A 12,644-nucleotide genomic window follows, 5' to 3' on the forward strand; every position below is an offset into this window, starting at 1 on the left:
ACAGCATCAGAACTCTAAGCACGTGAGAGAGAGTGGGAACCTCCCAGAACATTGTATTGTGCCACGCCCAACAGAAATAACCCAGGTGGGCAACTTTAAAATCAGGATCTCCTCAGTTGCTAATAGCAATTCCCACCTTGGAGTTTACAAAGACTTATGGGTAGAAAAGCCACACTAAGTAATTTAGTACACCGCAATCATGATGCTGCCTATTGGTCCAGTTGTGAGGATTTTTGTTTTCTTTATATTGAAGTGTAATCCATACTGCAGACTGTAGTCTTCAGTCTTCATCAGTAAGTGCTTCAAGTCATCCTCACTTCTCAGCAAGCAAAGTTGTGTCATCAGAGTATTGCAGGTTAATGAGTCTTGCTGCAATCCGGATGCCATGTTCTTCTTCATGTACTCCAACTTACCTGATTATTTGCTTAGCATACAGATTGAATAAGTATGGTGATTGGAAACAACACTGACACACTCCCTTCTTGATTTTAAACCATATAGTGTCCCCTTGTTCTGTTCAAACAAAAGCATCCTGGTCATTGTACAGGTTCTTCATGAACACAATTAAGTGTTCTGGAATTCCCATTCCTCTCAATGGTATCCATAATGTGTTACGATCCACACAATTGAATGCTTTTGCATAGTCAATAACACACAAGTAAACATCTTTCTGGTATTCTTTGCTTTGAGCCAAGATCCATCTGACATCAGCAGTGATATCCCTCATTCCACATCCTCTTCCGATCCAGCTTGCATTTCTGGAAGTTCTCTGTTAATATACTTGTTCTGGTTACCGAGTGCTGCTCTGACAAGAATATACCACAATTGGGATGGCTTAAACAAACAAGAGTTTATTCTTACAATTTGGAGGCTTTAAGTCCAAGTTCAAAGTGCCACGCTCTAGGGGCTGGGTGAAAGCCCCTCCACCTTGGGATCCAGCTCTGCCTCCTGCCCCAGCCCACTGGAGCTAGAGGCATTTCTTCACTCAGACAGCTGCAGGCTGCTGAGGCTGAGAAGCCCTAAGGTTGACAAGTAAAAAGGCACAGTCCTGATGTTACCCAACCACACAGCAGGGCATTAACTTAAGTCCATTGTATGTCCCAAGGTCAGCAGAGCATAGCAGGCTGCTGAGCAACGACACGGCTACATGCAGGGTCCAAGTGTGCCATAGGCTAGAAACCATTCCCAAGGCTCCTCCTTACATACAGGAAGCAGACCACATCCCAAAGGCACTACTCAGCTGGTTGTGGTAGATCCCACCATGGAGTTGATTGCCAGTCTTGTCATGGGGAATAACTACCACCAGCTGCCCAGCCACTCAGCCAGGCCCAGCCAAGTTGACACACAAACATGACTACCACAGTACTGCTGCCACCATTTTTTAATTATCTTCAGTAAGATTTTACTTAGGAGCTCTGGTAGCGTAGTGCCTAAGGCACGTGACTGCTAACTAGAAGGCTGGTGGTTCAAACCCACCAGTCACTCCTCAGAAGGAAGTTTGGGCAATCTTCTTCCGTAGTGATACCACCTCGGAAACCCAAGTAAAGGTCACTATGAGTCAGGTCCGACTTGATAGCACGTAACAACACAACAACAACAACAATGATTTTACTTACGTGCAATATTAATGATATTGTTCGATAATTTCCACATTCTGTGAGATCCACCAGCCATACCTCGGAAGGAAGGTTGAGCAATCTACTTCCGTAGTGATACTGCCTCTGAAACCCAAGGAAGGGTCGCTGTGAGTCAGACCTGACTCGACGGAAGTGAGTTTGGTTTGGGGGGGGGGGATCACCTTTCTATGTAACAGATACAAATATTGATCTCTTCCAGACAGTTGGCCAGGTAGCTGTCTTCCAAATATCTTGGCATAGCCAAGTGAGTGCCTCCAGCAGGGCACCTGTTTGCTGAAACATCTCAGTGGGTATTCTGTTAGTTCCTAGAGATTTGTTTTTCACCAGTTCCTTCAGTGCAGTTTTGACTTCTTCAGTACGATTGGTTCTTGATCATATGCTACCTCCTGAAATGGACAAACATCAACAAGTTCTTTTTGGTACAGCGACTGTGTATTCCTTCCATCATCTTTTGATGCTTCCTGCATCATTGAATATTTTGCCCATAGAATTTTTCAGTATTGCAAGTCGAGGCTTAAATTTTTTCTTCAGTTCTTTCAGCTTGAGAAATGCCAAGCATGTTCTTCCCTTTTGGTTTTCTAACTCCAGGTCTTTGCACATTTCACTATTATAATTGATTTTGTCTTTTTGAGCTGGTCTTTGAGATCTTCTCTTCAGCTTTTTCTTGTCATTTCTTCCATTTGCTTTAGCTATTCTCCATTCAAAGGCAAGTTTCAGAGTCTTTTTTGACATCCATTTTGGTCTTTTCTTCCTTTCCTGTCTTTATAATGACCTTTTGCTTTCTTCATGGATGATGTTCTTGATGTCACCCCACAATACCTCTGGTTTTCGGTCATTGATGTTCAGTTTATCAATTCTATTCTTTAGATGGCTTCTAAATTCAGGAGGGATATAATCAAGGTGATATTTTGGCTCTTGTGGCTTCTTTTAATTGTCTTCAACTTCAACTTGAATTTACATATGAGCAATTGATGATCTGTTCCACAATCAGCTCCTGGCTTTGTTTTAGCTGAAGATACTGAGCTTCTCCATTGCCTCTTGCTGCAGATGTAGTCGATCTAATTCCTGTGTACCCCATCTGGTAAAGTCTACATGCATAGCCACTGTTTATGTTGTTGAAAAAGGTATTTGCAGTGAATAAGTTTGGGTCTTGCAAAATTCTGTCATGTGATCTCCAGTGTCATTTCTTTCACCAAGGGCATATTTTCCAACTACCAGTGATTCTTTTTTGTTTCTACCTTTTGCATTCCAATCACCAGTGATAATCAACACCTCTTAATTGCATGTTCAGTCAATTTCAGACTGCAGAAGTTGGTAAAAATCTTGAATTTCCTCATCTTTGACTTTGGTGGTTGTTGTGTAAATTTGAATAATAGTAGTATGAACTGGTCTTCCTTGCAGGCATATGGTTATTATCCTATCATTGACTGCATTGTACTTCGGGACAGATCTTGAAATATTCTTTATGATGATGAATGCCATACCGTTTCTCTTCAATTTGTCATTCCCAGCATAGTAGATCTTATGGTTGTCTGATTCCTAATGGCTAAACCCAGTCCATTTCAGTTCACTAATGCCTAGGATATCAATTTTTATGCATTCCGTTTCATTTTTGACAGCTTCCAATTTTCCTAGATTCATACTTTGTACATTCCATGTTCCAGTTACTAATGGACGTTTGCAACTGTTTCTTCTCATCTTAAGTCGTGCCACATCAACAAATGGCGATTCCAAGAGCTTTACTCTAGCCACATCATTGAGGTCGGCTCTACTCTGAGGAGGCAGCTCTTCTCCAGTTGTATTTTGAGTGCCTTCCGACCTGAAGGGCTCATCTTCCAACAGTGTATCAGACAGTGTTTCAGGGCTATTTGTAAAGTTTTCCAGTAATATGTCAGACAGTGTTTCAGTGCTGTTTATAAGGTTTTCACTGGCCAGTTCTTTGAGAAGTGGATGGCCTCTTCCTTCTTCCAATCCTATCTTATTCTGGAAGCTGTACTGAAACCTGTCCACCATGGGTAATCCTGCTGGCATTTGAAACACGCTGGCAAAGCCTCCAGCCTCACAGCAACATGCAGGACACCACAGTATGGCGAACTGATGACAGACGATTTCATCTCCCTTGTTGTTGTTGTTATGTGCTGTCAAGTCGGACCCGACTCATAGCGACCCCTCCTTGGGTTTCCGAGGCAGTATCACTACGGAAGTAGATTGCCCCATCTTCCTTCTGAGGATTGGCTGCTACCTGCTCACTTCCTGGTCTCCTTCAGCGGTTCCAAATGGCTGCCGGCTACCTGATATCCCTTAGCTATTCCAAACCACCACAGAACAGTGTTATATTAAGTTATATTGAGCATCAGTTAAATTAGGTTGTGCTATTTGAAATTGCCAATAATTTGACTTGATTTTGACCCATGAAAAGAGAAAGCTAATTGTGTTTATTTGGAGAAACAGTCATAATTTCAGGTGTTTATATGTTGTTATTGTTATCGTTATGTGCCGGCCATTTGGACCCGACTCATAGTGACCCCTCCTTGGGTTGCCGAGGCAGTATCACTACGGAAGTAGATTGCCCAACCTTCCTTCTGAGGAGTGGCTGGTGGGTTTGAACCTCCAGCCTTCTGGTTAGCAGTCAAGTGCCTTATATGTATGCTGTATTCAATTCAAAGTTAATGTTCAAATTGTGCATATTATATATTTTTTTAAATAGATTTTCTTTTAGTGCATTTTCAATCCCCTGGAAAGTATCATGTGTTATGTATTGTTTCGTTCTGTAGTATTAAATGGTATCCTTTCTCCTACAAAACAAAAGCCAGGAGACTTTGACTCATCAGATTTTATTTAAACTTCTCATTTTAATTTTTGCTTCTGTTATTTTTCCTTCCGTCTCAGTATTAGCCTCTGATATATCTGACCCTTGTAGGGGATATATAAAACAGCTCATGATTTTCAGTATTTTGTATTTGTAAAGAAGTTTTAAAGTTATTGACATGATTTACTTGACAGATTATACATTATATATGCAACATTCTTTTAAGAGTCAATGATTTTAATTTACAGAACGAGAACTTACTTTGGAAGTTGAGAGGATGAGGCTAGAACATGGAATAAAACGTCGAGACAGGTCACCTTCTCGTTTAGATACTTTTCTGAAAGGCATAGAAGAAGAACGAGATTATTATAAGAAAGAGCTGGAAAGACTCCAACATATAATACAACGAAGATCTTGCCTTATAAGTAATTTTGCACGTGAAAAACCTCAAATTTTAAAAACACCAGAGAAGGTAATATTCCTTTATGACAGTATCTAATAAACAAACTTTTCTGGTTTATTATTGTATTAAATGTAACTTTATGCATACTTGCTTTAAAGAACTCTTTTAATTTTTGTTTTTGTTTTTTTCCATGACCTGTACAGTATAAACATTGCATAATTAGTTATAAAGTATGTTACTATATCAAGGTGGTGTCATTGCACTCTCCTGGGCTGGGCCTAATCCATGCCAGACAAGGGGCGGACATTCATGGTGAATGGGACCACTTTTCTCACTCTGCCCACAGGCCCCTGGCCTCTCCTTCCCATGCATTCGTGGTGTATGGAAGGCAGGGGTGCAGAATCTGGCCCAATCTGGCCCAAACTCGTTTACCTGTCCCTTACTTCATGGTAGCAGAGGCAGCAGGGTCCTCTGACCATGCAGATATCTCTCACCGGTCCTCATATGTTTTGCAAAAAAAACTAAATAACAATAACGTAAGTGTAAAGGATTACATACTGGTTCCTGAAATAAAAGATTAAGTAGGTGAGGCATGGTAGGAGTGCAGAGGGCATCTGAGCTTCTCTCTAGAGACCTCCTCTCTCTCTAGGCACTTCTTTCTGTATCACGTGCATTTTCTTTTTTAAAGCATAATGACTCTGTCCACATGGCAGGCAACATGGCTTCATTAATTCCCAGCCGTGGACCAGTCAAAAAGGTTAATTACATTGTATTAACCAGGCATCTGCTATATTAACCATATGGAAGAAACTGGAAATGAATACTGGGTAGATCATTCCATTTTTTTCATTATAACCACACTTGCAAATTAGTAGTCTAAGAATGTTCACTTTGTATTTCAGTTAATTGATACTATTTTATGTGTATTACTTAAAATTAACCATGCCTTATGAGAGGATAAAATCATTTGATTCTATCTTAGGTTATAATTATTTTCTTACAATTATCATTTTGAGTTCTTCAGATTTTTCTTTTTTAAAAGCTTTGGAGCTACCAGAGTTCTAGAGGCATGTACGACCATACAGTTATCTACATACTAGGTAAAGTTAGAGGGAATTGGGGGAATGTAATTAAAGCACAGACCACTGGATTTCAGACTTGGCTAAATACACCAATTCCATTCTCTATCCCATGAAGGTTCTATGGACTGCAAACAGATTTGAGTCATCTTCTTATTAGACTTTGATTTCTAACCTTATTGACTAATGGGTGAATTTTATATATAATTGTCAATGTAAACACTGCTATGTTATCTGTTATAAACAGGATTAGTAGGTAGGAAAATAAAGTATAGGTTGATTTATATGTTACTGAGTTCTTTAAAAAATACATATCTACTTGTTGTTATGTGCCATCGAGTCGGACCCAACTCATAGCAACCCCTCCTTGGGTTTCCAAGACAGTATCACTACGGAAGTAGATTGCCCCATCTTCCTTCCGAGGAGTGGCTGGTGGGTTTGAACCGCCAGCCTTCTGCTTAGCAGTCAAGTGCCTTAGGCACTGTGCTACCAGAGCTCCTACATGTATACTTAGAACAACAAAAAATAATTTTAAGAATACCTATATATTGAAGACATAGATATAATAATATATAATAGGAGCTCTGGTGGCACAGTGCCTAAGGCATGTGACTGCTAACCAGAAAGTTGATGGTTCAAACCCACCAACTGCTCCATGGAAGGAAGATGGTGCAAGCTATTTCCGTAAAGACTGACTGCCTCGGAAACCCAGTGGAGGTCGCTGTGAGTCAGAATACTTAAGACTTAGGAAAAGAAAATCACTGAATTGACGGTTTTCATTGTGTAGAAGAATCTTGTATAAAATGGTTGATCAGTTTAATCAACTGCTTATTAAATAGGACTGAGTACATAAATTTCTCAAAGCATTTAATCTAAATATTTGATTTAGTGGATTCACTCTTGAAAAATCAATAAAGAATATGGTGAAGTACTGGGAGAATTATTAAAATATTTTACTTTCTGAAATTTTATAATGTTACTGAATGCAGATAAGGAATCCATTTTCTAAGCTCAGGAATGCAATGTGTTCAGAGCATTTTAGAATCCCAGTCACAGATTGTTGGCATGGTAGTGGGTGATGGGTAAATAGATATGTAAAATGAGTGGGGTGAAAGACAGTTGTGCTATATGAATTAGAGGTACTTGCCTTGTCTGAAATCAGGTATTTTAAGCATGTTCAAAACCCTGTTGACAAATAACAAAGACCTCGCTAAAGCTGGATTAGATATAAGTCATGAGCTTTCAGCCTCTGCTTTATGGTAAATTTAAGCATAATTTAGGAGCTCTGGTGGTGTAGTGCCTAAGGCATTTGACTGCTAACCAGAGGCTGGCTTTTAAACCCACCAGCCACTTTTCAGAAGGAAGAATGGGCAATCTACTTTCATAGAGATACCGCTTCGGAAACCCAGCGAGGGGTCACTATGAGTCGAATCAACTCGACAGCAGTGATCTTTTGTCTTTTATTGGTATTGTAATAACTCAGAAAAATGTTGACATTTGTACTAATCAGTGAAGACAATACAACCATACACCTATTGTCTGTCTATAGGGAAGCGCTGTCTCCTTTCACCTGGTCCTGACCATGGTTCTTAACTGTGAGTTTTTAGGATAGTAATGGAATTAGATTGGAGTTTGAAACCTGATCTGATTTCCACCTCCACAAACTGTCCCTATGATCTTGGAGAAGTTACCTACACTTGCAGCCCAGGTTTCCTAATCTGCAAAGAGAAGAAAAGTATCTACAACTTTCTGTGAAGAGGAGATGAGATAATTTGCGTAAGGGCTGTTAAGGATTGATTCATCATGTCTCCCAAAAAACTGTGTGGCAGAATTCTAACCACCACTGTAACTATAACTGTGGATATAAGCCCACTTGGGAATAGATATTCTTTGTTAGGTTAACGATGCCATATATGGTATGTTTTGAACCTAATGAATTTAAAGACACAAAAAGCACATTAGACACAGAAGCAAGCAGATGGGGGGAAGATAATTCCATGTGCAGATCTCCAAGGAGTGCAGAGAAGAATACCAGGCTAGAGAAGCTGAGACAAGGATTTTCTGCCATAGTGAGCAGAGAGAGAGCCTTCCCCTAGAGCCAATGCCCTGAATTCGGACTTGTAGCTTCGTGAACTGTGAGAAAATCAATTTCTGTTCTTTAACATCACCCACTTGTGGTATTTCTGTTATAACAGTACTAGCAAACAAAGTCAAGGGCCCAGTGCAATGCCTAGTGTCCAGAAATGTGTCATTTCCTTATTATTTGCTGTAGCAACGTACAACAGAAAAAAGGTAGTAACATTGTAAACTGAGTGTCTCGGGGAGAATGAGGCAGTGGTGGATAGAGAGATAAAGAAGACACAGTTCCTGTCCTGATAGCCTTCAGTATTGTGCACTTGTGTGCATGGACTTGTGTGTGTGCACGTGTGCATGTGTTATGTGTATGCTAGAAACAATGTGGTTGGGAAAGGGAGTGAAAAACAATTCATATACAGTAACTAAAAATCTACATGCAAGGTATATTTAGAGAAGACCTAAGAGTTCCTCCTTAAGGTCTGTCAGTAAATTTAAGGGATTTAATACATTATACCAGGTACCATGCTGGGCCCTGAAGATATAGTAAATAAGACTGTCCCTCAAAGTGCTTACATTTTATTGGTGAAGACATATATTGAACACAAAATCTTATCAATAACTTTATAACTTATAAATGTTAATGAAAAAGAATACAGGAAAGATAGATCTAAATTAGATTGGGTATCCTGAAAGGACTCCTTAGGGAAAGATACCTAGACAATAATGGAAATACATTCATTGAGTTCTTCTTTTCTAGAATTTATAGAAAAGATGTGTCTTTTCTATAAATTTTTTTCTCTAGATATGCTAATACTATTGGTTAGGTCACAGATTTTCTTTTATACTTATTTAAACCTTGATTCGTCCCCAAACCCTAATCTGCTTTTGTCCTATGGTTTCTGTAAGTCATCTTCTCTAGGTAGCTAATCTCATCCATTATGCCTTAGTTTTGCTTGTTTGATCAAGAAAACAGGGTTTCAAACTGGTTCAAGAGGATTCGGTCATGGGTGACGGAAACAAGGGCAGCATACATGCTGCAGAGCAATCAAACCTCCAGTGCATTGGGTTTTAACCTAAGTAGGAAGCAGGCAGCGGTGCCCTGCTCAAAGAGGGCCACTAACCACATTCAAAGTGGCATTGTTTAGCCCTACTTGGGGCTTCTACATTTGGTATTTCAGCATTAATGATACCAGTAGATCCCAAATTTATGTTTACCACCTTTATTTTCTGTGACAGCTATGAAGATACAGGGGCTCTTTAATTGTACCAGTGTAGTAGATGTATTCTTTTTTCAGAAATGTTGGAATTATTTGCGTATCCAGTGAATATCTTTGATGTTAAAGAATCATTTAACATTTATCTAATTGCAAATCTGACCTCAGGTAGGTCTGAAGCTGGGCCAGTTAGGGGTTGATGTGCCTGGAACATTTATCTTAGTTTCAGTCACAAAAAATACTGTGCTAGGCTGTTAGAAAGAGCTCTGGTGGCATAGTGCCTAAGGCATTTGACTCTAACCAGAGGGCTAGCGGTTCAAACCCACCAGCCACTCCTTGGAAGGAAGGTCGGGCAATCTATTTCTGTAGTGATACCATCTCGGAAACCCAAGGAGGGCTATCTATAGGTCGGATCTGACTCAACGGCAATATGTTGCGTTAGGCTGTTACAGTTACTTGCACTAAGTGAGCAGGCACACATACGTCCTTCTGGCCCTTTCCCTGGAGAGAATTATAAACTAATGGTTCTCAAAAATCAACATGCATCAGAGTCACCTGGAGTTGGTGTTGGATGGACCCCACATTTTATATGCCTAACAAGTTCCCGGATGCCGATACTGCTGGTCTGGGAACAACAGTTGACACACAACTAGTATAAACAATTCTAGGAGAATAACAGTTGAAGAATCTAGTGGAATCTGGTCAAGTAGTATCATGGGCAGCTGGTTTCCTTTCTGGAAACTTGAAGACTGGTGAACTTGAACGCCAGGAAACTTGCCCTAGGACTGTCAGTGCTCTTGTCTCCTGCTTTCCATTTTGATTAAAAAACATGTTCATAGCTACATTAAGGAGTCCCTGGGTCGTGCAAATGTTGAATGTACATGGCTGCCAACCACAATATTGGAAGTTCTTCTGGAAACTTGAAGACTGGTGAACTTGAACGCCAGGAAACTTGCCCTAGGACTGTCGGTGCTCTTGTCTCCTGCTTTCCATATTGATTAAAAAACATGTTCATAGCTACATTAAGGAGTCCCTGGGTCGTGCAAATGTTGAATGTACTTGGCTGCCAACCACAATATTGGAAGTTCAATTCCAAGCAGAGATGCCTCTGAAGAAAGCCAGACGATCTACTTCTGAAAAATCAGCCCCTGAAAACCCTTCGAGCACAGTTCTGCTCTGACGCACACGGCGTCGCCATAAGTTGGAATGGACTCATCAGCAACTGATTTCCTGGTTCTAACCAGCATCCTGTGACACCTCTGTGGTGATGGCTACAGCACTATAGTATAGCAAAGGATAACTTCTGTTTTCTAATTATGTTTCAGGGTGATTACAACTCAGAAATTCGTCTCATCACAAGAGAAAGAGATGAACTTCATTGTATGCTAGAAAGATTTGAAAACCATATGGAGGAAATACAAGCCAATGTTAAATTATTGACAGCAGAAAGAGATCAACTAAGTGTCTTATATAATCAAGTAAGGAGTTAATTATAACTAAGTCAAAGGATTATATAGAATCAGTTAATTATAATGAAACCAGCATATGTCTTTCATATTACTCTTAATATACACCTTGCGATGTTCCATCATAATTAGAATTATAGTCATTTATACTGTAATCCTACTACCAAAGCAGAGATTTTCATAATTACTCTTCTGTTCTAAATTATCTGTGTGTCAGGTCGGTTAGAACTAGTTTCCTTCTAGTACTACATGGAGCAGGTCTCTGATTCTGAGCCAAGGTTATCCTTGGGATTCAGACATGTTGGGACATGTCCAGTAGAACACTCAGTAGAGCACACTATTTAGATATATTGAATGTCAAGAAGTTAGCATTTAGTAAAAAATTAAAAATCTGCTCTAGGGAAGAGGGTATCGATATAGCTTGGCCCAGTTACAGAGCCTCAGTTGTCAGAGGGCAGGCTGAGTCAGAGCAAAGCATGGTGTTTGTCACCTAAATTTGTTTCCATGCCAGTCTCCCATGAACTCCTACTGCTACTTTGAAAGGGGAAGGACATGCAAGTTAAAGATCAAATCGAAAGAGGTGTGTTCACGTTTTGAGCTTTTCTTGGGTTCTGTAGTACGAAGTGACCCACTTCTGGGATTTCTCCACTGTCAGCTTAGATTTCTACTTTTTTGGGTCTGCCTTAATTAACTACTATTTGTCCCTCTCCTTTCTAGTTGAGGAAATTTTATGGCTGGCACTTCCTTCAACCTTCCTGTCTTTTTGGTCTTACTGTATTTTTAAATTCTTTTGTCCAAATTTTGGTAGAATTTGGGAAGAGAACAACAGTAACGTGTTCAGTGTGCTTTATTATTACTATTTTTTAACCTGAGAGCATATTCAAAGGGTCTTTTATTGTTTGTCTTTTAATTCTTAAAGGCCCAAGAAGAATTATCTGCTCTAAGACAGCAATCTGTCCAAGCCACAGTCTCCCCAGATATTGTCAGTCTTATGGAACAAGAAAAAGAACTTGCATTATCTGACTTAAGAAGGGTTATGGCAGAAAAGGAGGCTTTAAGAGAAAAGTTAAATGTAAGTATGTTATCTGTAATATTCATAAGGTGCCCTGGTGGCACACTGGTTAAAGCATTCAACTGCTAACTGAAAAGTCAGTGGTTCAAACGCCCCAGCTGCTCTGTGGGTTTGAAATTAAGATTGAAAACACTGAAGCATTACAAGGGTCGTATATTCCAATTTATTGAGAAAAAGGAAGTCCTGATTATGAAGTTGCTATTTAGAATGTACAACTGGATCAGAGGGTGGCAAACTGGCATGCGAGCCAAATTAGCCTGCTGCCTGCTTTTTATTGCCATGAACTAAGGATGGTTTTTACGCTTTTAAGTGATTTTTTTAAATATCAAATAAATAATACTTTATGACACATGAAAATTATATGAAGTTCAGATTTCATTGTTCATATATAAAATGTTACTGTATTACCATGCTTATGGATTTACGTACTGTCTATGGCTTCTTTCGTGCTGCAGTGGCAGAATTGAGTAGTTGTGAAAGAGACTGTATGGCTTAAATAGCCTAAGATACTTATTACCTCACTCTTTACAGAAAAAGTTTGCCAACCCCTGAATTCAATACAAAATTCTTTATGTGTAGGGACATTACCTTTTATTTGTATATATGTAAACAATATCTATATTGTTTTTAGGTGTCGTGGGGTTGATTTTGACTCACAGTCACCCTATGTGACAGTAGAACTGCCCCATAGGGTTTTCTAGGCTGTTAGTGTTTATGGAAGCATAAAGCTGCTGGGTGAGTTTCAGCTGCCAGTATGCACTCTGTAAATGATTACTGAATTAAGAAATGTCTAACAGACAATGGGCCTATAAGTTCATGTGAATGATCAGAATTCCCAGGTGTATAGTAGAGCTGACAAGGGGCAAGGTTATGGTCATTACTTGGTCA

The 12,644-nt window shown here is 39.6% G+C and overlaps 1 protein-coding gene across 1 annotated transcript in view; it reads left to right on the forward strand.

Annotated features, from left to right (window-relative positions):
- CEP135 (centrosomal protein 135) overlaps positions 1-12,644 on the forward strand; it is a 111,607-nt gene that overhangs the window by 48,787 nt on the left and 50,176 nt on the right. The window contains exons 10-12 of the mRNA XM_007946233.1: positions 4,695-4,918; positions 10,544-10,696; positions 11,604-11,756. Coding sequence (XP_007944424.1) covers positions 4,695-4,918; positions 10,544-10,696; positions 11,604-11,756 — 530 coding nt within the window. The remainder of the gene's footprint in view (positions 1-4,694; positions 4,919-10,543; positions 10,697-11,603; positions 11,757-12,644) is intronic.

Source organism: Orycteropus afer, unplaced genomic scaffold (genome assembly GCF_000298275.1).
Source record: "Orycteropus afer afer isolate SDZICR_OR568_19922 unplaced genomic scaffold, OryAfe1.0 scaffold00153, whole genome shotgun sequence".
In the NCBI taxonomy this organism is placed as follows: Eukaryota; Metazoa; Chordata; class Mammalia; order Tubulidentata; family Orycteropodidae; genus Orycteropus; species Orycteropus afer.